This window comes from Podarcis erhardii (genome assembly GCF_964252035.2).
Source record: "Podarcis erhardii genome assembly, chromosome: 8".
Taxonomy (NCBI): domain Eukaryota; kingdom Metazoa; phylum Chordata; class Lepidosauria; order Squamata; family Lacertidae; genus Podarcis; species Podarcis erhardii.
The window spans coordinates 4,632,086-4,659,561 of record NC_138499.1 but is presented as its reverse complement, the minus strand read 5'-3'; the positions used below and the strand labels follow the sequence as shown (position 1 = coordinate 4,659,561).

Below are 27,476 nucleotides of genomic sequence, written 5' to 3'. Positions count from 1 at the left end.
TTTTTAAAAAATATTTCTTCATATTTACAAGGTTGGCTTTGGACTCTAAGTGTACATTGTAGAAGCTTGTTTCATAGCTGCCTCATGCAGGGAAGAGGTGAGAGCGAGAGGAAAGGATGGAGCTTGGGGTTTAGTGAGAAACCACAAAAGGTATTTGCCCCAGACTTTCTGTTAGTCTCACCCCTGCCCTTTTCTGGCTGGAGACATGCAAGGTTGCTTATACCCAACATTGTCAACATCCGAGTGTCTACTGGACAGTCAAAGAGGAAGTGCAATGGAGAAAAAGTGCCTGAAAATGATGAAAAGCCAGACCCCCATAAGTGCCCCTATTTTCCAGGGACGTTCCTGATTTAGGGAAGCCATATGGGTTCCTGATTTGATCCCGCAATGTCCCACTTTTCCTTAAAGGTAAAGGGTAAAGGGACCCCTGACCATTAGGTCCAGTTGTGGCCGACTCTGGGGTTGTGGCGCTCATCTTGCTTTATTGGCCCAGGGAGCCGGCGTACAGCTTCCGGGTCATGTGGCCAGCATGACTAAGCCCCTTCTGGCAAACCAGAGCAGTGCATGGAAACCCCATTTACCTTCCCGCCAGAGTGGTACCTATTTATCTACTTGCACTTTGACATGCTTTCGAACTGCTAGGTTGGCAGGAGCAGGGACCGAGCAACAAGAGCTCACCCCGTTGCGGGGATTCGAACCACCTACCTTCTGATCGGCAAGTCCTAGGCTCAGTGGTTTAACCCACAGTGCCACCCGCGTCCCACCACTTTTCCTTAGGATGTCCCTATTTTCATTGGATAAATGGTGGAGGGTACGCAGTCGTCCAATCCCAGAGCCGTCTGAAGGCAAACCTTTCTAGGGATTGCTTTCTTTTTTTATATTTCATGTCTTATTATGTTTTTATATATGTTGGAAGCTGCCCAGAGTGGCTGGGGCAACCCAGTAAGATGTGCGGGGTATAAATAGTAAAACGATCATTCAGGAATGGGACCTCCCTCTTTTCATCAGAGAAATGTCGGAAGGTTTGTGAAGCTACACAATCCAGGGGGAGGGGAAAGCAACCCAACATTATTGGATCGAAGGTCACTAGCCAATATGACCCAACGCAGCTATAAGGGTCATAGTGTGTGTGGGGGGGGGGTGTGCGCAAAACAGTGCATTGCACCTGAAAATAAAGGCGGGAGATGCTGTTGAACTGCATTATCTACAAGAGCACAGCAAGAACCTTCTAGATCAGACCAGTGGATCTGTTCTTACCATAGAAAACAAGGTGCCAACGGAAAGCTTTCAGGCAGGACTTGAGTGCAAGAGCACTTTTCCCTCCCCTTTTCTGGCTTCCAGAAACAGGTATTCAGAAACATGATGCCCCTGTCACACATAGATAGGTGAGTAGGTCTATCTACCAATCTCTTTAATCTCCTTAAGTTCCCACTTGGATTACGTCCTCACATCAATATTGCTGGATCTGCACTGGGGACATATATTTATTTTATTTATAATATTTATTATTTATTATTTATTATTTATTATTTATTATTTATTATTTATTATTTATTATTTATTATTTATTATTTATTATTTATTATTTATTATTTATTATTTATCATTTATCATTTATACCCCGCCCAGGTTTAATTAAACATTAAAAGCTTCCCTAAACAGGGCTGCCTTCAGATGTCTTCTAAAGGTCTGGTAGTTGTTTTTCTCTTTGACATCTGGTGGGAGGGCGTTCCACAGAGCGGGTGCCACTACCAAGAAGGCCCTCTGCCTGGTTCCCTGTAACTTGGCTTCTCGCAGCAAGGGAACCGCCAGAAGGCCCTTGGCACTGGGCCTCAGTGTCCGGGCAGAACGATGGGGGTGGAGACGCTCCTTCAGGTATACTGGACTGAGGCTGTTTAGGGCTTTAAAGGTCAGCACTGACACTTTGAATTGTGCTCGGAAACGTACTGGGAGCCAATGTAGGTCTTTCAAGACCGGTGTTATGTCGTCTTGGCAGCCGCTCCCAGTCACCAATCTAGCTGCTGCATTCTGGATTAGTTGTAGTTTCCGGTTCACCTTCAAAGGTAGCCCCACATAGAGCGCATTGCAGTAATCCAAGTGAGAGATAACTAGAGCATGCAGCACTTTGGCGAGACAGTCTGTGGGCAGGGAGGGTCTCATCCTGTGTACCAGATGGAGCTGGTAAACAGCTGCCCTGGACACAGAATTGACCTGTGCCTCCATGGACAGCTGTGAGTCCAGAATGACTCCCCGGCCACACACCTGGTCCTTCAGGGGCACAGTTACCCCATTCAGGATCAGGGAGTCCTCCACACCCACCTGCCTCCTGCCCCCCCCAAATCATTCCATTTATACCCCACCTTTTTCAAGGTGGCATACACTGTTCTTTCCCTCCTCTTTTAATCCCCAGCAACAACCCTGAAAGGTAGGTTAGGCTGAGAGAAGACCATGACTGGTCCAAGGTCATCCAGTGAGCATCATGGCTGAGCAGAGATTCGAAACCTGGCCTCTCAGGTCCTAGTCCGACACTCTAACCACTGTGCTACATTGGCTCTCCAAAGAGATTTCCCAGACAGATACAGTCTCTTAAAAAAAATTGAGGCAGCCATGGGTAGTGTGTGGGGGTGTGTGTGTGTGAATTATCTTAAACCTCTGCAGCAAATGAAAGAGCAATCTACAGGGAAGCAGCTCGCTGCAACCCCATCTGGTCTGATTAATGTCTACTGGTGAGCACAATGGTAATCAAACACCAAACGGGCACCAAATCGGGGAGGCAGTCAGAAAAGGACAATGAGAGCAATTCAGTGCTTTAGAGCCTCGCCGGCTGCATCGGTTATTGTTCCGGGGATTTATAACGGCAAACAATGACAACTCACTGTTGCAGGCACAATGCAGTTATTTGGCGTGCAGCAGGGACTCTTGGAGAATGAGCCACTCGCTGGAGGAGAGGAATGGGAAGTCAGAGGGGAGAAAGTGTCTAATTGCAGCAGAAGCTCTGCTCAGATCGCGGCTGGCTGATTGCTGTTTGATTTGGTGCAGTGAGACTCGGGTAAATGAAGTGCTGGGCTTTCAGAAGAAAGCACTTGGACAAATGATCGGATGCTTGGGTTTCTTATCCCACTATTTTATCACTCTCTCCCTTTGATATCCAGTAAGTGGAGAGATACTGGCTCACAGGATGGAGGAGAGCTTGATAATTTGTGGGAATCTACAAACACATTTCATCCTCCTTAGGGCTCATGACTGACATAGCTAAGTCAACAACAACAACAACAACAACAACAACAACTTATTTATACTCTGCCCATCTGTCTGGGTTTCCCCAGCAACTCTGGGCGGCTTCCAACAAAATATTAAAATACAATAGTGCGTCAAACATTAAAAGCTTCCCTAAACAGGGCTGCCTTCAGATGTCTCCCAAAAATATGGTAGTTGTTGTTCTCTTTGACATCTGGTGGGAGGGCGTTCCACAGGGTGGGTGCCAATACCGAGAAGGCCCTCTGCCTGGTTCCCTGTAACCTCACTTCTCGCAGGGAGGGAACTGCCATAAGGCCCTTGACACTGGACCTCAGTGTCTGGGCAGAACGATAGAGGTGGAGATGCTCCTTCAGGTATACTAGACCAAGGCTTAAGGTGAGCACCTTCTGCTATCTCTGCAACATTTGTCTCCCCTTTCATAGAAATGACTGTTAGCCATTTTCACCATCCCTCACAAAACAAGTGAACTTGGGGGGTGTTGAAGCTCTTCCGCAGCCCTAGTGAGCAACATCAATGTCTGGGGCAAGTGTCTCATTCCAGAGCCTTTTTTTGTTCTTCCCATGGCACCTGATGGGAACCATGGGAAACTGAGCTGAGTGATGGGATAGCCCAGTTGGTAGAGCATGAGACTCTTAATCTTAGGGTTATGGGTTTGAACCCCTTGTTGGGCAAAAGATTCCTGCATTGCACAGGGGGTTGGATCAGATGAGTCTCGCAGTCCCTTCTAACCCTACAATTCTGTGATTCTACAGTAGAATGTGATTGTTTGATTGATTGAATGAATGAGAGATTAGGATCTGATAGCTGATTCATTTATTTTTTAAGTCGATGTTGAGAAAATCTTTCCCCCTTCCCCAAGCTCTATTCTTTCTTGAATCCTGCTAGGAAATCTGATTGGCCACTGTGAGAATAGGTATAGAACTAGATGGGCCATGGGCCTGATCCACCAGGCTCCTTTAATGTTTTTAATATGCCATTGATGTCAGCTCCTGAAAAAAAATCTCATGACTTCTTGCCCTGCCTGGGGTCTTCTGGAGACATCTGATTGGCCATAAGAGGAAAGAAAATGCAGAACTGCCCTGCTAGCAATTTTTCTGCATTTCTGGCTTGACTCACTTCCTTGAGAATGCTCAAGCTGGGTTTTCTGGACGGATCTGCAGTGGTTGCATACCTAGAAAATCCTTCTTTGGCTTGGCTGGATGACCTCCTGGATCCTTCCAGCCTTACAATTTGTTAGGAATTGACACTCGGACTTCCTCCTGCTGGAGAGATAATGAGCCCTCTGCTAATGAGCTGAAGCCTTCCAGAAATAATTAGAGTGGGTCTGTCATGTAAGGAAATATTTCAAGATATATCTCTCTAATAAAAGTATTCATATTTCATTCCTAACCTGCACTTGGCATAAGGGGGCTTTTTCCAGCTGAATGATAAATTACGGCTGATATTTCAGACCGGAGAACTCCTTCGCCTATTCGCGTTAATTAAGTGATGCAAGTAATTGTGCGTTCTGAGTTAGGCTTGAGTTGGCTGGCTTCTTTGAAGTGGTACGTTATCTAGCGGGTTCTGAAGTTTGCACTGGGGCAGGCGGGGGGCCTTAAAGGTGAGAAACTTGGTGCTTAAAATAAACATGTCTAGGTTTTCCATTTTCCGACCACCCAATGACAACCTGACGGTATTATTATTTTAGCCTTGGCAGTGCCAATCACCCATGACTTATCTGCAGATTACAGAAGTAGATGGCGCTGAAATGTCAGGGAGAAAACCGGCTTGTCAAAATGGAAGCGGTTTTGACAGTTAAACACACAAACATGCACACGAGCCCTGAGGAGTCAGTAAATTTCTTCCCTGTGAATAGGCTTCCCCCTCTTGCCTGCATCTAGCATGAAAGCTTGCCTTATCTGTCGCCCTTTTGATCCCAACTTGGGACTCTGCAGTTGGACATCAGCTCCGGTCAGGATGGCATATGGTCAGAGATGATGGGAGCTGTGAGTTCAGCAATTTCTGAAAGACATCAGTTGAAGAAAGCCCGTTCATCTTGTACAACTAGCATGTCTTCAGGCAGTATGTAGTTAAACTGTGGAACTCACTGCCACAGGAGGCAGTGATGGCCAGTGCCGGATTTACGTATAAGCTAAACAAGCTATAGCTTAGCGCCCCACTCTTTTGGGGGGGGGCAAAAAAAATTAAGGGGGAAAAACTGGGTGTACATTTCCAAAATATGAGTTAAAAAACAAATAAAATAAAACCTACATACAGCAACAGTGTTTTGTGTTGTGTAGGCTCCTAGGATGTAAGTCATGGGCCCTGCCTGCTCACTTGCTCCCTAAAATATCACTGATTTCCTCCTTTCTATATATAGGGTGCCTCCATTCTGCATGGATTGGTTGCATGGCAACATGCGCAAATGACTTGAGATACCTATTAGGTCCATCAATAATCATATAGCATCTATTCAACACAAAGAGCAGAGAAAATTTGTTATTGATAAAGGACAGCTGGACATATAAAGGCCCCATTACATTCAGTAGCTTAGGGCCTCATCAAACCTCCTGAAACTCCCTGGTCCTGAATGGGGTAACTGTGCCCCTGAAGGAGCAGGTGCGCAGCCTGGGAGTCATTTTGGACTCGCAGCTGTCCATGGAGGCACAGGTCAATTCTGTAACCAGGGCAGCTGTTTACCAGCTCCATCTGGTACGCAGGCTGAGACCCTACCTGCCTGCAGACTGTCTCGCCAGAGTGGTGCATGCTCTAGTTATCTCTCGCTTGAATTACTGCAATGCGCTCTATGTGGGGCTACCTTTGAAGGTGACCCAGAAACTGCAACTAATCCAGAATGTGGCAGCTAGACTGGTGACTGGGAGTGGCTGCTGAGATTGTATAACACTGGTCTTGAAAGTCCTACATTGGCTCTCAGCCGTTTCCAAGCACAATTCAAGCTGTTGGTGCTGACCTTCAAAGCCCTAAATAGCCTCGGTCCATTATATCTGAAGGAGCATCTCCATTCCCATTGTTCTGCCCAGACACTGAGGTCCAGCTCTGAGGGCCTTCTGGCAGTTCCCTTGCTGCGAGAAGCCAAGTTACAGGGAAACAGGCAGAGGGCCTTCTTGGTAGTGGTGCCCACCCTGTGGAATGCCCTCCCACCAGATGTCAAAGGAAAAAAACAACTACGAGACTTTTAGAAGACATCTGAAGGCAGCCCTGTTTAGGGAAGCTTTTAATGTTTGATGTATTATGACATTTTAATATTTTGTTGGGAGCCTCCCAGAGTGGCTGGGGAAGCCCAGCAGATGGGAGGGGTATAAATAATAAATTATTATTATTATTATTATTATTATTATTATTATTATTATTATTATTATTATCTGGCCCTGGTGACAGCCACCAGTTTGGATGGTTTTAAAAGAGGACTGGACAAATTCACGGAGGAGAGAGCTGTGGATGGCTGCTAGCCTCAATGGCTAGGCTCTGCCCTCCACAGCTGGAGGCATCAATGCTTCTGAAAAACAGCTGCTGGAAACCACAGGAGATAAAGGGCTCTCGTGATCAGATCCTGCTTGTGGGTTCGCCATAGGCATTTGATTGGCCACTGTGAGAATGGGACTACACAGTCTACACAGACTAGATGAGTCATTGGCATCGACTGCCTTTCTGTGTTACTATAGAAACAACAAAATACACAACAAAATATTACGGTAACAAAATATACAACAAAGAACATACACCTTATAATAATCTGGTCCAATACAAAAAATAAATAAATACCATAATAAAACAGAACTTTAAAATGGAACGACTTATACTGAATAAAACAATATTCAATAATCTATTAGAATATAATAGTACACAATAACATTAACTCTCAAAACTGGATTGTTGTAATAACCTGCAGTTTTATAAGAGTATATATTTAAAGTAGATGAATAAATGAGTTAATTTGGAATATGCAGAAAGTATAATAAATAAATTTAAGGGACCACGAAAGAGGGGGAAGGAAGTCGAGTTTCGAAAAGTTAAGATGATTGTAAAATTATTGAAATGTATAAACCTGGAAATCTTTTTTTTTTTTTTAAAAAAAAGAGAGAATTGATTGGGAAACTGAAGAACTAATGATATAATATATATAAAATAAAATAAAAATTAACTCTCAAAATATCAGCAAATAATAATTAAACAACCTTCACTCCTAACAATTGCAATGAATGATTACTAAACTAATGATGATGATGATGATGATGATGATAATAATAATAATAATAATAATAATAATAATAATATCTGTATTATTAGAGCGGCTAACATCATATAAATAATACAATATGCATAAAAACAAGCAATCAATCAATTAAAATGCATCTCAAAATTAATTCAAATAAAAGTAACTGCAAATGAAAATGCATAAAATACCACAATGCATACAAAGTCATGTAAAAGGATCAAACTGAGAAACAAAGACACACAACTATTTTTATAAAGCTATATCTCTGTGCAAAAGCGGTTTTCACATTCTGCCTTCCCTTCTTTCCTTCTTTGGGTCACTCAGTGGACGGCAACTGGAATGAATGGTCGAGCTGGAGCTCCTGTTCCACCAGCTGCTCCAACGGCACCCAGCAGCGGACGAGAGAGTGCAATGGGCCGTCGTACGGGGGTGCCGAATGCCAAGGACACTGGGTGGAGAGCCGAGACTGTTTCCTAAGACAGTGCCCAGGTCAGTAGTAGTGTGTAGGTCACCCTCTGCCCCTTTGGGATTCAACCAATGCATGGATGACCTCCTAGTGGTACAGCAGTAAAACTGCTCGCACATCTGCAAAGCTAAGCAGGGTCTGGTATGGTTTCAAATTGCAAGGGAGACTATGACTCAAGATTTCAGGGGGTTGGACAACAGCCTTTACCAAAGGTGTCATGGGTTTTGAAGATGCTCGAACTCAGGACAAAAGGGAGAAACGTGCTAAGAGCAAGGCACCCTTGGCAAACCCTCACCATGATCAACTCCCGCCCGGAAACCTATGTCCCCACTGTGGAAGAATGTGTGGATCCAGAATTGGCCTCCACAGTCACTTACGGACTTATTGTTAAAACCGTGTTTATGGAAGACAATCTTACTCATCTAAGAGTGATTACCAAACAAGAAGAAGATTAGATGACCCTTGGCATCCCTTCCAACTTTAAGATTCTATGATCATTGTAAGTGGCTCAGTACAGATACACATGGGAGAAGTTGCTACTGAAAGATCTGTGATATCATGGGTGCTATTCAGATGTTATGGACTACAAATCCCATCAGCCACAGCTGGCACAGCTGAGATACTGATAGCCCCCATCCTAAGGAGTTTCTTACAAGGTGTTTGATGCTTGTCTTTTCCCCCTAAGGAGCACTAGTTTGCCAACAGACATAAACTTCAGTTCAGCTGTCCCCAGCCTATTGCCATCCAGACGCTTAGAGCTGAAGCACTAAGATGGGATTTGTAGTTCAAACCATCTGGAACATGCCCATTTGGGGAAAGCTACTATATAGCAAGTGTTTCAGTAGCAACATTTTCTGTGTACATCTCTGCTGAGCCACATAATAGAGCTGAAACATTTTGGAACACATATACCTATGCACAAGCTACTTCCTAGTATTATTTATTTAAGCAATTTTGATACTGCTTAACTGAGGAGAAGAAGAAGAAGAAGAAGAAGAAGAAGAAGAAGAAGAAGAAGAAGAAGAAGAAGAAGAAGAAAAAGAAGAAGAAGAAGTCATCTCCAGTAGGCACTGGAACCTCAACAGGGAGGGGATTTGTCTGAGCTCCACTGGAGGAAGTCCAATAAAACTGGGTCCAGAATACTAAACACATGCCTCCTGTTGGATATGAGCCATTCATCCAAGCCATGGAGGACCACAAACAGTTACTCCTCTGTAGACCTCAGACAGGATACCTTAAGGTGTCCTGGACCCAAGTTGTTGGTAGCAGGGGCATAGGAAGGGGGCGGGTTGAGGTCCAACCCGGGTGTCATCCTGGGGGGGGGGTGTGTGTGACAAAATGGAACGCCGTGGGGGCGGCACTTACTGTGGGGCCTGGAGTGCAGCACGCCTGAGCCACACGTCTCTCCTGGGAGTGACGCAGTGGCTTGGGGACCTGCACTGACATTTCAGGCAGTGTGGGGCTTGCGTCCCCCAGGTGGACTCTGTGGGCAGCTCACCGTGCCGCCCCCCTGGGTGGATCACCACGGTGCCCCTGTGGGAGGCTCGCCCCACCCCAGCTACTCCGGGTGCCAGAGCAGCTAGCTATGCCCCTGGTTGAGAGCCAATTTGAGAACCTCAATGGCTCCCAAGTGGAAAACCTTACAGGACTTGCAATTTTTGATTTGGTAGAAAAAATATGTGAAGTTTAGCAATAGCTGGAAAATATCACATGCCAAAGGCTTGGAGAACCCAGAAAAAATTATATGCAGTTTGGTGGGATTCTTTCTTGTTTTCAACAAATGCAGCAACACAGGACATCCCTCTACCAAGTACAACATGAAATTTGGTTTTCTTAATGGTCTTAAGTATTATACCAGCCTAATATTAAGTCTCTCCCAGATACATTGTGCTGGTTTTTGTTCCTCTGTTATATTTATTGTATCAATTTGTTTGATTTATTTCAATATTATTATTTTGTAAAAGCAGGGACCTTGATCCTGGCTCTGCCATGTCTGAGCAACCAGTGCAAGCTTTTGAGTTACTTGCCGGGACTTATTTACCCCATCAATAGTCCAATCGCAGCATTTTGCACCAACTGGAGCTGACAGCCAGTGTGGTATAGTGGTTAAGAGTGGTAGACTCGTAATCTGGTGAACCGGGTTTGATTCCCCGCTCCTCCACATGCAGCTGCTGGGTGACCTTGGGCCAGTCACACTTCTCTGAAGTCTCTCAGCCCCACTCACCTCACAGAGTGTTTGTAGTGGGGGAGGAAGGTAAAGGAGAATGTTAGCCACTTTGAGACTCCTTCGGGTAGTGATAAAGCCGGATATCAAATCCAATTCTTCTTCTTCTCCAGACCAGATCCAAGGGTAGCCCTACGTAGAGTGCATTGTGCGTGCCCACAACCTCAGATCTCCACCCTCCTCTGCAGGAACCCTACATTACAATTTCTCCCTTTCTCTTCCAGTGGATGGGAAGTGGCAAGTGTGGGGCCCATGGGGGAGCTGTACCGCCACTTGTGGAGGTGGAACGCAGAAACGCGACCGTGTCTGCTACGGCCCTTTCTATGGAGGAGACGCATGTCAAGGACCCAAAGAGGAGTACAAGCAATGCAACGAGAAGAGATGTCCAGGTAAGAGATTTCTGCAGGAGATGAAGGGACTAGATGGGCCATTGGTCTTATCAAGCAGACACTTCTTATATCCTAATTAAAACTGCATTAGCTGCGGTTCCTGCACTGCAGGGCGTTGGAGTAAAAAACCTGCATATTTCCCTGCGAGTGGCAAATTCTGCCCCTCAGCTGCCTACACTCTTAGGCGTGCTGATCAGAAGGGTCGAGTGGTTCTGGGCAGGAAACTCACAGGTAGGTAGAACACCTCTTGTTTTGTGAAGTGCACTGATGCCAGAGTTTCCATCTGGTCCCACTAGGAAATCAAAAGGCCCTGTTGTTGTTTAGTCGTTTAGTTGTGTCCGACTCTTCGTGACCCCCTGGACCAGAGCACGCCAGGCACTCCTGTCTTCCACTGCCTCCTGCAGTTTGGTCAAACTCATGCTGGTAGCTTCGAGAACACTGTCCCACCATCTCGTCCTCTGTCGTCCCCTTCTCTTTGTGCCCTCCATCTTTCCCAACATCAGGGTCTTTCCCAGGGAGTCTTCTCTTCTCATGAGGTGGCCAAAGTCTTGGAGCCTCAGCTTCAGGATCTGTCCTTCCAGTGAGCACTCAGGGCTGATTTCCTTCAGAATGGATAGGTTTGATCTTCTAGCAGTCCATGGGACTCTCACCACTCTAAGTATGGCTTATTTTTTTCCTGGGGAGGGTGTGTGTGATTCTCGGGGTATCAAGCTGATGGCCTTCATCCAACATGTGGCTGGATGATAACAATGATGATTGAAAGAAGGAGCCTCAAGGTGGTTCGCAGACAAATAAAATGCAGCAGCAAAATAACAAGAATTAATCTGGCTATTGTTGGCCTTTGATTGCCTCCAAGATTCCTGGCCAGCCTTTGGCCTGAAAAGTATGGGCATTCAGATCCTGTAGCCATCAGATCAATGTCTAAAAACAATTGCATTCTTATTTTGCCCTAGAGAGAAGGGGAGGAGGAAGAACATCAAATATCAACATAATTTGCTTTTAAAAAAGGAGGAAAGCCATTGAGCGTAATTGGGTTAGATGTTAAATTCTCCCAGTGCTGCGTGCTTCCTTTTGTAAAATGGCTTTTGTTACAAAGGGATATTAAAAATTACAGGGATCGTGTTATCCCCTCCTGAGAAATGGAGCACTCCCACACTCTCAGGCAAGGTGGCGGAATGCATTTCTAATGAGCGTCCCTAATACAGAGTGTCATGCCTTGTTTCCCAGGAACGTACTTGAGCACAGGAGGGAAAGTTGAAAGGGTGAAATTGAGGACAAGCCTCTGGTGGTCGGTTCCTGCATGTCAGTTGCAAGCGGAATGTGGAAAGAGGGTTGCAGAGCTGATCTCCTTCTTAGCCCAGCACCACAGCTAATACAGTGGTACCTCGGGTTACAGACGCTTCAGGTTACAGACTCCTCTAATCCAGAAATAGTACCTCGGGTTAAGAACTTTGCTTCCGTATGAGAACAGAAATAGTGCAGCGGCGGCATGGTGGCAGCAGGAGGCCCCATTAGCTAAAGTGGTACCTCAAGTTAAGAACAGTTTTAGGTTAAGAACGGACCTCCAGAACGAATCAAGTTCTTAACCCGAGGTACCATTGTACTATTTCTGGGTTAGCAGCATCTGTAATCTGAAGCGTCTGTATCCCGAGGTACCACTGTATTGAGCTAGTTAAGGACTGGACTAAACCATCCAGGGGTCCTTTACCTTTACTTTTAAGGACAGACAGATCGGCCACCTTGCCTTCTACTCAGTTGTGAATGTTTTTTTAATTTCTTGTTCCCTTTTGTCCTGCTTCCAAAACAAACACATTCTTCCTTTCTTTTTCCAAAAGGAAAAGCTGTATCAAAACATGCATTTTTAAAAACCACATTTCTCAAACTTCCTACTGCTTCTACATATTTTCTCTATCTAGCTACCTAGCTACCTATTGGTGGAAGGAGTTGGGTATGTTTAGCCTGGAGGAGAGAAAACTGAGAGGTGATATGGTATGGCAGCCATCTTCAAATATCTGAAGGGTTGCCACATGGAAAATGGAGCCAGCCAGATCCGGCCCATGCATGAGGCAGGGTGATGCAGCCGCTTCAGGGGGCAGAAGCGCAAGAGGTGGCACTCTTCCTGCTTTCCTGCCCCACTGCTTCCGCCACAGAGAGGAAGGCATTCTACTGCAGACATAGAAACCAAGCAAGCAGCAACACTTTGAGGAGCGCCTTGACTACAGTCAGGTTTGGTCAGTCAAGTCAGAGTCAGAGCTCAGCCATGGTGGAACTGGGGCAAACTGTACAAAATGGGAGCTTTTTTTTCTGGTTCTCCAGTGGGCAGGACCACAGGGGTCAAAGGCCTGGAAACGATGCCTTATGAGGAACGGCTAAGGGAGCTGGGCATGTTTAGCCTGGAGAAGAGGAGGTTAAGGGGTGATATGATAGCCATGTTCAAATATATAAAAGGATGTCACATAGAGGAGGGAGAAAGGTTGTTTTCTGCTGCTCCAGAGAAGCGGACATGGAGCAATGGTTCCAAACTACAAGAAAGAAGATTCCACCTAAACATTAGGAAGAACTTCCTGACAGTAAGAGCTGTTCGACAGTGGAATTTGCTGCCCAGGAGTGTGGTGGAGTCTCCTTCTTTGGAGGTCTTTAAGAAGAGGCTTGACAACCATATGTCAGGAATGCTCTGATGGTGTTTCCTGCTTGGCAGGGGGTTGGACTCGATGGCGCTTGTGGTCTCTTCCAACTCTATGATTCTATGATTCTATGACCCAAACCAATAGATTCAAATGACAACAAAGCAGACTCTCAACTAAGCGCCAGGAACAACTTGCTGATGGCAAGAGCTGTTTGACAGTGGAGGCTATATATCTGTTTATTGTGTGGCGAGTTCCCGCCTCCCCCCTCAGAAATAAAGACACGAGACACAAGAATTCGAGTTAATGGGTCAAATTAGGCCACAACTTTATTGATTACAGGAATTGAACGGTATTGGCTTAGGCATTGGTCCTAACAACTAACTGGCTTCAGGCTGCATACTTGAAGGCCGGTGAGGGTTAACTACCAGTAGGGGGAGTCCTGCTCAGGAATGTCAACGAGGACCTCCCCCCCCCGGGTCACTGCGTGGGGGCGTGCCATGGGCCCACACCTCCATAGGCTTAGGACAAGGCCACGCTCCCCGGAATCCTTTACCGGACTACCCTTTGATTTGGGGGAGGTGATGGCGCTACCTTCCCACCCTTCATCTGCATAACAATAAAACAGTACCCACCAATGCCTAACCGCCACGGCTGCGGCGAGGGAAAGAGGGAGACCCTCGGCCACGCCAGACCTATGTAGGCGAGACCACGCCCCCCAAGCCAGCCGATTGGCTGGCTCAGGGTATGATGAGTCTGAGGATTCCCTGCTATCGCGGGGGCTGAAGCCAGCCCCCGCGAGTGTGGGGAGGGGTGTGAAGCCCACAACTCCACCTCCTCCCTAGCTCAGAAGTGGCTTTGCCTTGAGACAAATGTGTGAAGATCCCCTCAGTCCCTATGCCGGTCAGTTTCATGGTAACTTTGAAAGATTGCACCCCCAATTCCAAATGCAGCCAAGAATGCAGGTGGGTGGAAACCATGGCACAACTCATCATGTTGCATCCCAAGTCTTGAGCAGAGCATATTTCTAGTTCAAGTGCCGATGTCGAGTCCATTACCCACCAAGGCTGGGTGCTCGGCCTTGACTAATTGTCTTGGATAGCAGCAACCCACACACTGAAACGGTGCTTTGCGACCTTCCGAAGTCAACCTTGCTGGCTAGACACTGACAAATTGCAGCCATGGTCAGGATCATTGATTCCAGCCCACCAACAGCTGCTCCTGCGCCATTTAGGTGCCCATCTCTTTGGCACACCGTTCCCGGCATGGTGAAATCCTGCTGCGGCCCAGTGTCAAATTCTAGGAGATGGGGACTTCCATAAGAAGCTGCTAGGGCTTATCCATGCCTGTCATTCCTTTTGCTCTTTCTCTTCCATTTCCACCCAAACTATGTATGCTCCCCCCCCCATTTACAAGTTGCTTTACATGCCCAATAAAATAGAAAATGTAATTGAAAGCTGTGAAATATATGTCCCCCTCCTCCCTGTGCTTAGTGGTGAGAAATGACTTTAACACTCCAATGACAGCTTTCACTGCTTTATGTCCCATAAATAACTTTTCCACATAAAGGGTTGTGCTACTCAGGCCGGGAGCCAGGTTCCTTTGTGTGTGCTCAAAGCTTTCTCCCAGATTCAGAATGAGAGAATCGCCTTCAGGCATTTCCGTGAGTGTATTTGCACAGGGTTTTTTTAGGGGTGTGGCTGGAGGAAGTGCGCTGCCCGATCGGACCAAAGATCCATCTCGGTCAGCATTCTGTTTCCCACGGTGACAACCAGATTCCAATGGGAGAGGTGATGTGGAGCCTGGTGGTCTCCGGGTGTAGTTGGATCCCGATTCCCATCAGACCCAGCTAGCGTGGCCAATGATCAAGGATGATGGGAGTTATAGTCCAGAAACACCTGCAAGGCAGCTGGTTCCCCAATATTGTCCTATGTAAAGTTTGCAAACAGGACATGAAACTTGCCTGTGCATATGTGTGAATGCACACATGCACGCACACAAATACCTCTGCTGTTCCAAGCCTTTGACCAACATGGTTTCATTTAGCTGTCATAGCTAATGGTAAAGGCAAAGGACCCCTGGACGGTTAAGTCTAGTCAAAGGCTACTATGGGGTTTCGGCGCTCATCTCGCTTTCAGGTCAAGGGAGCCGGTGTTTGTCCACTGACAGCTTTTCTGGGCCTTGTGGCCAGCAGGAATAAACTGCTTTTGCAGCATGACGGAAGCCAGAGTGCACGGAAATGCCATTTACCTTCCCACCACAGCAGTACCTATTTATCTACTTGCACTGGCATGCTTTCAAACTGCTAGGTTGGCAGGAACTGGGACAGAGCAACGGGAGCTCACTCCATTGCGGGGATTCAAACCACCGACCTTCTGATCAGCAAGCTCAAGAGGCTCAGTGGTTAGACATTTCTGTGTGGTTGAATTCCACCTGTTTTCTCTACATTATCACTTTGGTATGTGTGTGTATAAAGATCTATGAGCCCACACCTAGAGATCGGCAAGCCCAAGAGATTCAGTGGTTTAGACCACAGTGCCACCCACGTCCCGCTTTGTAGATTTGTGGAGATCTAGCAAACTTCCTAAATTTCTAGAATCCATATATGTCTGTCTGTCTGTCTGTCTGTCTGACTGACTGTTTGTTTGTTTGTTTGTTTGTTTGTTTGTTTGTATGTATGTATGTATGTTTGTTTGTGTGTTTGTTTAAACCACACTTTACTTAAGCATACTCTACAGGTAAAAGTAAAGGGATCCCTGACCGTTAGGTCCAGTCGTGGCCGACTCTGGGGTTTCGGCACTCATCTTGCTTTATTGGCCGAGGGAGCCGGCGTACAGCTTCCAAGTCATGTGGCCAGCATGACTAAGCCATTTCTGGCAAACCAGAGCAGCACACGGAAACGCCGTTTACCTTCCTCCCAGAGCGGTACCTATTTATCTACTTGCCCTTTTTCATGCTTTCGAACTGCTAGGTTGGCAGGAGCAGGGACCGAGCAATGGGAGCTCACCCCGTTGTGGGGATTTGAACCGCCGACCTTCTGATCAGCAAGTCCTAGGCTCTGTGGTTTACCCACAGTGACACCCGCGTCCCCATATTCTACTTAAGCAGTTCTTCATTCTGAGATTCGTTGATATAACAGATGGCTGTTCTCATTCACCACTGTCAACCCACATTTTCTTTTTCCCTCACCCATCTTCCCCTTTTCAGTTTCCTTCCTTCCTTCCTTCCTTCCTTCCTTCCTTCCTTCCTTCCTTCCTTCCTTCCTTTGTCTCAGCAGACGTACTAAATTCAGCCACATCCTTTCTTCCTTTCCAGAGCCCCATGAAATCTGTGATGAAGATAATTTTGCTTCTGTGATTTGGAAGGAGACTCCAGGAGGAGAATCTGCAGCCGTTCGATGTCCCCGGAACGCCACAGGTAAGTAGTGGTGGCCTGACGTGGTCCTTCTCTCCTCTATGGCGACAGATGACGTCTTGACACCTCAAATGGCCATAGCCCTGGATCTCTTGCAAGGTCACTGTAATGGTTATAGGGGTTGCTCTTGCGTAAGTTACCGCCACTCCTGGCTAGGTTGCCTGTTTAAACCTTTCCTGTCTGGACAGCCCTTCACCCCGTGGCTGTTCAGTCGCTAGCAGAATCCGTCAGTGGGCGTTTTTTGAACCTCTTCCAGCATAGAAGCTCTTTGACGCCAAGTCTCCTCCTACTCTCCCTGCGCGGAAGTCTTCTGTGCAGGGTGGGTGTGGGCAGCAGAGGACCCGTGCTCTCCCCGCTCGTCTCCGGCAAGGAGTCCTGGAGCCTGCTCGCCGATTCCCCCATCTGCCCCCCTTTATCCCTGGTGTTACGCTGATTTCCTTCCCCAGCTGATGAGCTGCCCCTCTCCCTGCTGGGCCCTTCTGCATCGCTTTGGAGCCTTGCCTCTGCCTCTGGCTCCGATGGCAGTTCCCTGACAGTCACATAGGACATTAGGGTGCAGACTTCAGATTTCAGTAACTGTCAGAAAAGTGGTTCGTGGTTCTGGATTCAAGTTCATCACAGTAAGCTCCCCTCCACATGGCTGCATAGCCGTGGGACCCAGTCCATTCCCTACAAGTTTCTCAGATAGTATGAAACTGCGTCTTTGTGGATCCTATGTTCTCTCTTTCACTTCTCTTGAATTTCTGTTTATTTGTGGGTGGGTACCACACATACATATTAAGAATGTTTATTATTTTTAATATTTCATGTTCATTTACCTATATTTCTATATTGCTACGTGCAAGGCATTTTACGAGCTGAAGAAACAACAAAATAGATAGCAGAGATCAAACAATGTGATCCAAATGCAAAAAAAGTCAAAATAACCGACTCCTCTTGCTCTCCAAGCTTCAGCGAAATCCTGCATTCGCCCCATAGGACACACCCAGATTTCCCCTTCGTTTTTGGAGGGGAAAAAGTGCGTCCTATGGGGCGAAAAATATGGTAAATGAATGGACAAATGCAGTCCGTGCTCACCTCAGTTCATCTGCACACAATCCCTGAATTATAAATGGAAGTTTAGTGGTCAAATACTGTAAAAAAAACAAGATCTGAATCTTGATCTGATTAAAGTCGCAAATGAACAGAAACTCTTTAAGTCACTCCCTGCAATGGCAAAAGGGAGATGTGAGCCAAGAAACAGCCACCTCCGTAGCAGCAGAGATTCTTCTCAAAGTTTGTTTCTTGGGCTGTGTGCACATCATAAAAGGTAAAGGGACCCCTGACCATTAGGTCCAGTCGTGACCGACTCTTGGGTTGCGGCACTCATCTCGCTTTATTGGCCGAGGGAGCCGGCGTACAGCTTCTGATTCATGTGGGCAGCATAACTAAGCCGCTTCTGGTGAACCAGAGCAGGGCACAGAAACACCGTTTCCCACCGGAGCGGTACCTATTTATCTACTTGCACTTTGACGTGATTTCGAACTGCTAGGTTGGCAGGAGCAGGGACCAAGCAAAGAGAGCTCACCCCATTGAGGGGATTCGAACCGCTGAACTTCCATTCGGCAAGTCCTAGGCTCTGTGGTTTAACCCACAGCGCCACCCATGCTGCACATCATACCACCTCAAAAAAGAAAATAATCCCAGGAGCTACAGTTTATCCCTCACAGGGTATCCTTAAACTACAGTTCTCAGGATTCTTTCAGTGCTGCGTGTCTGAAGCAAACCTCAATTGTCTGAAGCAAACAGGATTCAGAAAACTGGGCAGCAAGGCAGAAGACGCAGAGAAATTTTTCAATGTGAACTTGCCCTGGGACTGGAAGTAGACACTTTGTTCTTGCAAAAACTGAGATGCGTCTTCCTGGCTGCTGTGGCTGTGGAGCAGAAGTTCTGGCCACAATCTTCTGGCTTATTTGTGCCAAGGCTCCCTTCTCTGGACATCTAACCCGGAAGATGTGCCAGGATAGCAGCTGGCATTTCGGAACCGTGTCTGAAGATGAATTGCTGAACGGTTCCGAAAGACATGCCCTGCTGTGGAGTTGGTGAAAACGGCTCCCTCTGGGGGCTCTTGATGGGGAGAGCGTGTGTCCACGTTCATGGCAAGGAAGGGGTCAGCTAAGGTGGCCTCATTTGTTCGATCCGACCCCATCACTTTAGCTTGTGAGTCCCAAAGGTGAGGAACTGCCAAACAAGAGGATCACTCTAAATTAGGAGAGACAAGAGTAATGGAAGGCAGTGGACATTAGCTCTTGCCAGGATGACGAATAACAGCCTATTGGTTCCCAAAGATGTTGTTGCTGCTGAATATTTATTTCCTGACTATAGGTTCTTCCATGTGGTTCTTGAGCAAGCAATGATGTGTGTCCACCTGTATGGGCTGCGCTTGTTATCGAGCCAAAAATTTCTCCTGTGTTCCTCCCTCCGATTCCCAACTCTTCTCCATCAGTCAGCAAGGAAAGAAACAGCATTCGGAAATGATCAAAGGGGAGAAGTAAACCACCAACTTAGAGGACCACCAAATTAGGGTGGCTTTAAGAGAGAGACCAATGCGTGGAAGGCGAGGGCTATTGTTGGCTTCTGGCCCCCATGGCTGTGCTTTTCCTCTATGGGTGGAGGCGGAGATGCTTCTGAACAGCAGTTGCTGGAAACCACAGGACGGGAGAGTTACAGACTGTCTCACCAGAGTGGTGCATGCTCTAGTTATTTCCCGCTTGGACTACTGCAATGCACTCTATGTGGGGCTACCTTTGAAAGTGACCCGGAAACTCCAACTAATCCAGAATGAGGCAGCTAAATTGGTGACTGGGAGCGGCTGCCGAGACCTCATAACACCAGTCTTGAAAGATCTACATTGTTTCCCAGTATGTTTCTGAGCACAATTCAAAGTGTTGGTGCTGACCTTTAAAGCCCTACATGGCCTCGGTCCAGTATACCTGAAGGAGCGTCTCCACCCCCATCGTTCTGCCCAGACACTGAGGTCCAGCGCTGAGGGCCTTCTGGCGGTTCCCTCGCTGCCAACGGTTTCATGGAACCAGGCAGAGGGCCTTCTCGGTAGTGGCACCCGCCCTGTGGAACGCCCTCCCACCAGATGTCAAAGGAAAAAAAAACAACTACCAGACTTTTAGAAGACATCTGAAGGCAGCCCTGTTTAGGGAACCTTTTAATGTTTAATAGACTACTGTATTTTAATATTCTGTTAGAAGCCACCCCTCTGGCTAGGGAAACCCAGCCAGAGGGGTGGGGTATAAATAAATTATTATTATTATTATTACTCTTGCTTTTGGATCCTGCTCGCCGGTTTTCTTTAGGGCCATCTGGCTGGCCACTATGAAGACAGATTCCTGACCTAGATGGGCTAGTGGCCTGATCCTGCAGGCTCTCTTTTTTTATTATTAATTTTTTTAAAAGATTTTTCTTTTACAAGTTATTTAAACACAGTCGTATTCAACAAATTACAATTTTTTGACTTCCACCAGCTCCCCCCACAATCCTCATGCTTTTATATTTGTTCCACATTTCCTTTATAATATATTGCCAGCTCTCCTTATGCACTTATGTTAAATGTTGGTGAAATTCCATGGGTGGGCTTCAGAGTGTTTTGTGTTTGCTCGTGTGTGCATGCTTACCTTACAGCGTAGGTGGCCTGGGGTGTTTGTGGGTGTCCATTCTTTCATCCTGCAATTCTTATAGTCTGCACTCTGCAGCCTTCTTGGGGGCCTGGGCTTTACTGTGGATACAGGAAGGTAGGGAGACTGCCTACTGTGGACCTGACAGCTTTTATTACTTTTATTGTGCTTGTTATTATTTTTTATTTTAAAGCACAGATTTTTTTAAAAAAAGAAATTGCAATGTGATTGCTAAAAGTGTGGAAGATTTTCTTTAGATAAAAGGAACGACTTCCCTTAGAACTAAAATCAGTGATTGCGTCCATCTCAGGCACTCAGAAGGCAACCTCCATGGTTTCTGGGACTTCAGGGGAAGTCATGACGTAGGTCCTCTCACGGGACTTTTTTCAGAGCAGGAAGCACTTGGGGCAGCCATGGAGGCTGCAGATTGCAGGTGGGATGTGTATTGGAAAGGAAAAAAATGGACACCACCATTGGTCACCTTACTACGAAAAGACAAGCTCAACCATATGCATAGTGAGATGACATACGTTGCATATGAGGCAGAAGAACAGAAGCTTATGTTATGGGGAAATCACAATTTTTAAGAAACTAGAGGGCAGGTTTCACTTACTAAATGGACTTTGCCACTGAACTCCCTGAAGGCAGAATCTCCCTATTACACACACAGTCTGCTCCTTTCTACAACCACACAGCAATCATCTCCAGTAGCAGCTATCTCAGTTTACAATGGCTTGATTTTCTCATGTTGACCAGCTTCCTTCCTTGGACTGATAAGGATCAATGCTGTTGTGGGTAGACTTTGTAAGTTCACCAGCCAACTGGCAATGTGCTTGACTGTCTCCTTTCTGCTCTCCTTCAGGGCTGATCCTACGCCGGTGCATGCTGGATGAAGAGGGCATTGCCTATTGGACCCTTCCAACATATGTCAAGTGTGTTTCCATTGACTACAGGAACATCCAGATGATGGTGAGTGTCGAAGCTGAGCCAGGACCTTGGAAACCTAAATCCAAACCTGGAATGTGCATTCTCCAACTCAAAGTCCCCTAACTCAGTGGATGGAGTTGAGGATGCTCTGGAGAAGTATAACAAGCAGGAGGTGCTGCTCTGTTGACCAATCATGGAGAGACTTCAAGGTTTCTAGTATTTATACACCAGACCCATCCAATCCAGAGACTTCATACTGTCTCCCAATCACAGAAGCTGATGTTACATGGCCAGGTTTTCTTTTCTGTGACTGATAGAGCAGCCAAGTCCTCATAGCTCACCAGGCTAGCCCAAAGCCTTCAATAGTGTGTCTCTTGGCTTAAACTGGATAAATTGTGGAGAGAGAAAGGCAGGTAGAGATAAATACATTTCTAGCTTTTATAGGACTAGTATACAGCCCAGTGTACAAAGTTAAGCACGTGGCTGAAAAAAGGTTGCCCACCCCTGTTTTAAGTTAACACATGTCAATTTCTGTCTCCCCAGACAAGAGATCATCTTTCAAAAGCTCAGCGGGGTTTGATAGGGGAAGGGGTGTCGGGTGTGTTGCAAAACCTGGTGGAGATTTCTCAGGATGGGACCAGCTACAGTGGGGATCTGCTCTCGACCATCGATGTACTCAGGAATATGACCGAGATCTTCCGAAGAGCTTATTACAGCCCCACTACTGGTGACATACAGGTGAGCTGGAAGGTTGGAGATCCAACAGCTTGAGCAAGGAGAAATGATCCAAAAAGTCTTCTCCCTGGAGTATGGAGCTCTGAATTACCTGGCAAATGTGTCCCACATGCTAGGAGGCCTCTGCGGTTCTGCTTTGTACATTTTTTTAAATGTGCGGTTTTCTCAATCTTGATCTTCATTTCATCCGCACCTTCTACTTTCCCAAAGTCCATGTGTGCATTGGTGGAAAACTGTCACAATAATCAGTTATGAGACTGTGTGACACATATGGCTGCGTTCATGATTTGTAGACGTGGGTCCATCTATTTCAGCATTCGGTTGTATACCGTGGTCCAGCAGATGCATTCAGGAAATCCATAACCAGAATCATAGGACTGTAGAGTTGGAAGGGACCCAATGGGATGTCTAGTCTAACTCTGTGCAATGCAGGAATCACAGCTAAAGTATTGATATGAAGGCTAGATAATTTCACACATTCCCCCCACCCCTTTGTTTTAATCCTCCAGGAACTGCTCTGAACATAATTGGCTCTGAACACTGAGTTTCAATTTCGGTATCATGGCTAATAGATCTATATAACCTTCCTTAATTTATCCAATCCCTTTTTAATGGTCACTGAAGAAAAGCCTTCCTTGATTAAGCCCATCCAGCCCAGCTTCTTCATCTCCCAGGGGTCAACCAGATGGCCATGGGAAGCCTTCAGCAACAGCAATTCTCTCCACTTCTGACCCATAGCAACAGGCCCACAGACTGTCTCGCCAGAGTGGTGCATGCTCTGGTTATCTCTTGCTTGGACTACTGCAATGCGCTCGACATGGGGCTACCTTTGAAGGTGACTCAGAAACCGCAACTAATCCAGAATGCAGCAGCTAGACTGGTGACTGGGAGTGGCCACTGAGACCATATATCACCGGTCTTGAAAGATCTACACTGGCTCCCAGTACGTTTCTGAGCACAATTCAAAGTGTTGGTGTTGACCTTTAAAGCCCTAAATGGCCTCAGTCCAGTAGACCTGAAGGAGCGTCTCCACCTCCATCATTCTGCCCAGATGCTGAGGTCCAGCTCCAAGGGCCTTCTGGCTGTTCCCTCACTGTGAGAAGCCAAGTTACAGGGAACCAGGCAGAGGGCCTTCTCGGTAGTGGCACCCGCCCTGTGGAACGCCCTCCCACCAGATGTCATTGAGAAAAATAACTACCAAACTTTTAGAAGACATCTGAAGGCAGCCCTGTTTACGGAAGCTTTTAATGTTTAATAGGTTATTGTATTTTAGTGTTTTGTTGGAAGTCGCCCAGAGTGGCTGGGGAAACCCAGTCAGATGGGTGGGGTATAAATATATTATTATTATTATTATTATTATTATTATTATTATTATTATTATTATCATCATCATCATCATCATCATCATCATCATCATCAGAGGCTGAGTGGAAGGTGCAAAAGGGAGGGAAGGACTAGTAGACATTGATAGCCTTATCTGTCATAATGAAAGCATGCGTTTGACCCAGTCCTCTCCAGCCATCATGGTTTTCTCCACCAGGGACAGCAGCAGTAAAGTACCAGGTCTACTCCTGGTCCAGTGGGAAGAAAATGAAATTGTTCCTGCTTTTTTTTTGGCATCTCCAAAATTGCTCTTCCTCTTGCTTCTCCCCAGTGGCTAGAATGCAACTTTGGAAAGCAAAGTTTCATTTTCGAAATGAAATTTCCGTGGGCCAGAATGAATTGATTTCTGTGCCGTCTATGGACAGAGCAATAGTGGTCAGTGGGAAACAGGGGAAAGTGCTCAGTGTCCCCATGGCAGAACCAGGAGATTGGAATCATCATTCTGCAGTTGTCTGTTCAGAGAAGCTATGGGACTGTCCTTGGGGGGAAGGACACGGTCACATGCATTTAAAATGTTAAATATATCCTCTTGGATTTCCTTCCCACATGGCGTCGTTGCTAATTATCTAATTGGAAAGGAAATCAATGGCTTTGAAGTAAAGACCTCCTCCTTTCCCACCTCCTTCCTGAACTCTCAGGGATGGGCTGGACCGGACGGACGCTCTGGGGGAAATGTAAACAGCAGCAGACCAGGTGTTAGGAGTCTAGGAACAGTTGAGCAGGGCCATTGGGATTAATGGGGCGTGGCGGCACCAATTTCAGTCTGCCTCCCTTCTTATTTTCAACTCAGTCTAGAGAGTGATGCTGCCTTGTGGTTTCTTCCTCCATTGTCTCAGCGTTGTCCTCGTGGAAGGACAGAGTAGCTCAGTCGATAGACCATGAGACCCTTAATCTCAGGGTTGTGGGTTTGAGCACCACCTTGGACAAAATATCCCTGCATTGCAGGGGGTTGGACTAGATGACCCTCGTGGTCCCTTCCGATTCTACAATTCTAAGGTTCTATGAAAGCTAGAATTCATTGTCTCTGCTTGTCATTGTCATGGGTGTCCCCTACTGTTGGGCTCCCTGCCTGCCGCTCCACCAGGCCCAGTGGGCTCAGCCAGCACCGCATAGGAATACAATGAGAACCCTGCTGTATCACACAGAAGGTGCATGCAGTCCAGCTTCCACTTTCCACAATGGCCAACCAGAAGCCTTTATGAAGCCCATGAGCACAGGGCACAGGAGCAATAGAGCCATTTTTGTTGCCTGGGAGGGACGGTTTTGTTGTGTCCTGGGAGGGGCGGTGGTGGTATCTAAGCATCTTATCATATGGTTACCAGATGCCCCCCTTTCCTGGGGCCAGCCCCCGGATTTACAAATCTGTCCCAGACAAATTCCATCCCCAGAATGTCCCCGGATTTATATTTTAAGTGTTGTAGATTTATTTATAGGGAATTAATGTTGTGTGATTAGATCAACGGCACAAGACACATCATATGGGGACTTCCGGCAAGGCAAAATGGCGGGCGCCATGGCAGCAAGCAGCTTCTGAAGCCAGCCAGAGCCAACTGCGCTACCAGGCTGGCTCCGGACTGCTGAGACTGCCACTGCCGAGAGGGAACCGGGGACACCCGGTGCGTCAATGGGGGGAACCACTGACACACACACATCCGTGACCCAAATCGAGCTGGGTGTGAGAGCACCCGGCCACCTGGCTGAGAGATTCCTGAGTGAATCTCCACACACACACCGTCTCTCCCACTTCCTCATTCATCACTTCTATGGATGCTGCTAAGTACCCTCTGTCTTGGAGCTCTTTGCTCTCCTGCTTTTAAGGCTCGCCGTGTTCTGGGAGATGGAGGGCCTTCAATGCTTTCTAATGGCAACATGTCAGCTGGGTGTTGTTCTGGGTCTCCCATGATTTCCCAGCTTTTCCCCTCATCTGCCTCTGAGTTGTGACCTCCCTCAACCCCCTGTTGCAAATCTACACTGCCTTCCTTTTCCTCCTCCCTGGAAGGGTCAGGCTGGGGAGGTGGTCTCCACCGTTCCTCCTCTGCCTAGTCCCTGACACCATCTGGGATACATTTCATGGAGGTGGGATTCAGGTAGGAATGAAAGAAGGCAGCGTTTTCCTTTCCTTCCTTGCAATTCTTGCAGGCAGCACCCCTTCCTCTGCAGTTCATCTCACTGCCCGCCGTGGCAAAATGCACAAATTGCACTGCCCTCACTTTATTCCACCCCATTCACTTTAGTGCAAAGGAAATGTAACACAAATGGGGAAGGGGAAAGTAGTCAATTGCATGTTGTTTGTGGACCCCAAGCAATGAGAACAGTGAATTCTGGCCAGGCTGTATGGCTTAATTTCCGCTCTGGAAATGGGACGAGTAAGCAAACGTTGGCCATTTCCATTCCTGTTTCCATCTCCAATGAAATTCTCTGACATCCCTAGATCCTGGGTTTGCTGTCACGAAGCACACATTTTTTTTTCTGGGCTCTTCTGGGTCAGCTCAGAAATGGATGGAGATGTGTAGCGTGACTTTCAGACAACTGCAGGGCCGTTTCCTTTTCCAAATCAGCAAAATGGGTTGACCGAGAGCAGTGGAGTAAATTCTAGGAACATAGCAAGCAAGTTTCCTTCTACTGCATGGGCCCATTAGTCCATCTAGTTCAGTATTGTCTGCACTGACTGGTAGCAGCTCTCCATGGATTCAGACGGAGGTGTCTCTCCCAACTCTACCTGGAAATGCTGGGGACTGAACTTGGGACCTTCTGAATGCAAGGCAGATGCCCTTTCACTGAGCTATAGCCCTTCTAGGGATGAGCGTATGCTTTGGGTGAGCCCTGATGTGTTATGGATGAAACCAAACCCTTCCTCGGATCACAGCTTTTGCTTCTTTGTTTTGTCTTTGTGTCCTAGAACTTTGTCCAGATAATTAGCAACATCCTGACGGAAGATAACCGAGACAAGTGGGAAGAGGCTCAGCTGGTAAGAGAACCTTGTCCTTCAAATGGGCATCATCTGCTTTGGGAGTTTTGTATGTGTACGAGTGCAAGTGTCTGTCTCTCAGGGGTTTTAACAAGGCTGTGAGTCAGTGTGAATATTTCAATATTTATCTAGCCCTTTCCCCCTTGGTTTCTTCAAAGCACCTGACAGACACTATCTCTCAGGTCCTGTTCCATCACTCTAACCAATGCACCACACTGCAGATTGGAAGAGCTGATGGGGAATGCTTGGCAAGGCAACTTAGAGCTGGAGTGGGGAACCTTTGCCCTGGGATTTGAATGTGGGCCTCCATAGATCTGTGGGATGTAATCCACTGGAGCAGTCAAATGCAACATTCCTTGTTTCCCTAGAGTGGACAGAGACAGGGGGTGTTACTCCAGCCAAGGAAGAATTTCCTGTTACACCTGGTCTGGAGGATACTCCCCTTGCATGTGACCAGGTAGGTGGGCGTGACTCTTGCAGACCTAACAAAAGGTCCAGTCACACAGCCATCTTCCTCTTTTGGTGCCATTTCTTCTCTTGGACTGCACTGCTGGCCCATCCTTACAAGGATGTAAGCTACACAGTATCTGTAACTACAAGCTAAAGCCTGCCTTCAGGGATCCAACTGTGAACTGAATGTGAGTAAACTTGTCATACTTTTAAAAGAAGACTGTTGTGTATTTATTCTTTTTAGGAGGGATAAAAGGGGGCTAGTTCCCCACACTGGGCACCAGTAAGCAGTTGCCCAGCTATGGGAAGGAGGCCTGAGGGCTCTCACAGGTCCTGCTCCTTCCCAAAGCCTAGTTAGTGCTTGGCCAGCTTTGGGAAGGCGTTGGGAGGGCTCTAGGACCCTCAAAATCCAGCACAATGTGAGGGCTGTGGGGTGCAGGGTACGCCAAATTTTGGCCTCACTCCAAAAGCCATAGTACCAAATTCCAGCACTGCACCATACCTGAAATCCAGACTGTGGCAAAAATACTCCGCTTGCACAACAAATCACACCTCCATTCCACTGTGTCCACAGCCCCGTTGTTTCATCCGGATGACAATATCTGATGACAGCCGATGTCATCTTAGGATGCAGCCAATCGGATTTGTCCGCATGACATCACCATGGGCACGTCCTCGCTTTAAATTAGCCTTGCTTTCCTTCAGAGGTGCCATTTTTCAGATGGAACCAATTGGCTGCATGACAATATCACTGTTA

The 27,476-nt window shown here is 46.9% G+C and overlaps 1 protein-coding gene across 4 annotated transcripts in view; it reads left to right on the top strand.

Annotated features, from left to right (window-relative positions):
* The window catches only part of ADGRB1 (adhesion G protein-coupled receptor B1), a 381,906-nt gene that overhangs the window by 179,960 nt on the left and 174,470 nt on the right, over positions 1-27,476 (top strand). For all 4 annotated transcript variants that reach the window (XM_081873967.1, XM_081873965.1, XM_081873966.1 and 1 more), the window contains exons 7-12: positions 7,799-7,963; positions 10,389-10,553; positions 16,493-16,594; positions 21,119-21,225; positions 21,727-21,921; positions 26,201-26,269. In XM_081873967.1, coding sequence (XP_081730093.1) covers positions 7,799-7,963; positions 10,389-10,553; positions 16,493-16,594; positions 21,119-21,225; positions 21,727-21,921; positions 26,201-26,269 — 803 coding nt within the window. The remainder of the gene's footprint in view (positions 1-7,798; positions 7,964-10,388; positions 10,554-16,492; positions 16,595-21,118; positions 21,226-21,726; positions 21,922-26,200; positions 26,270-27,476) is intronic.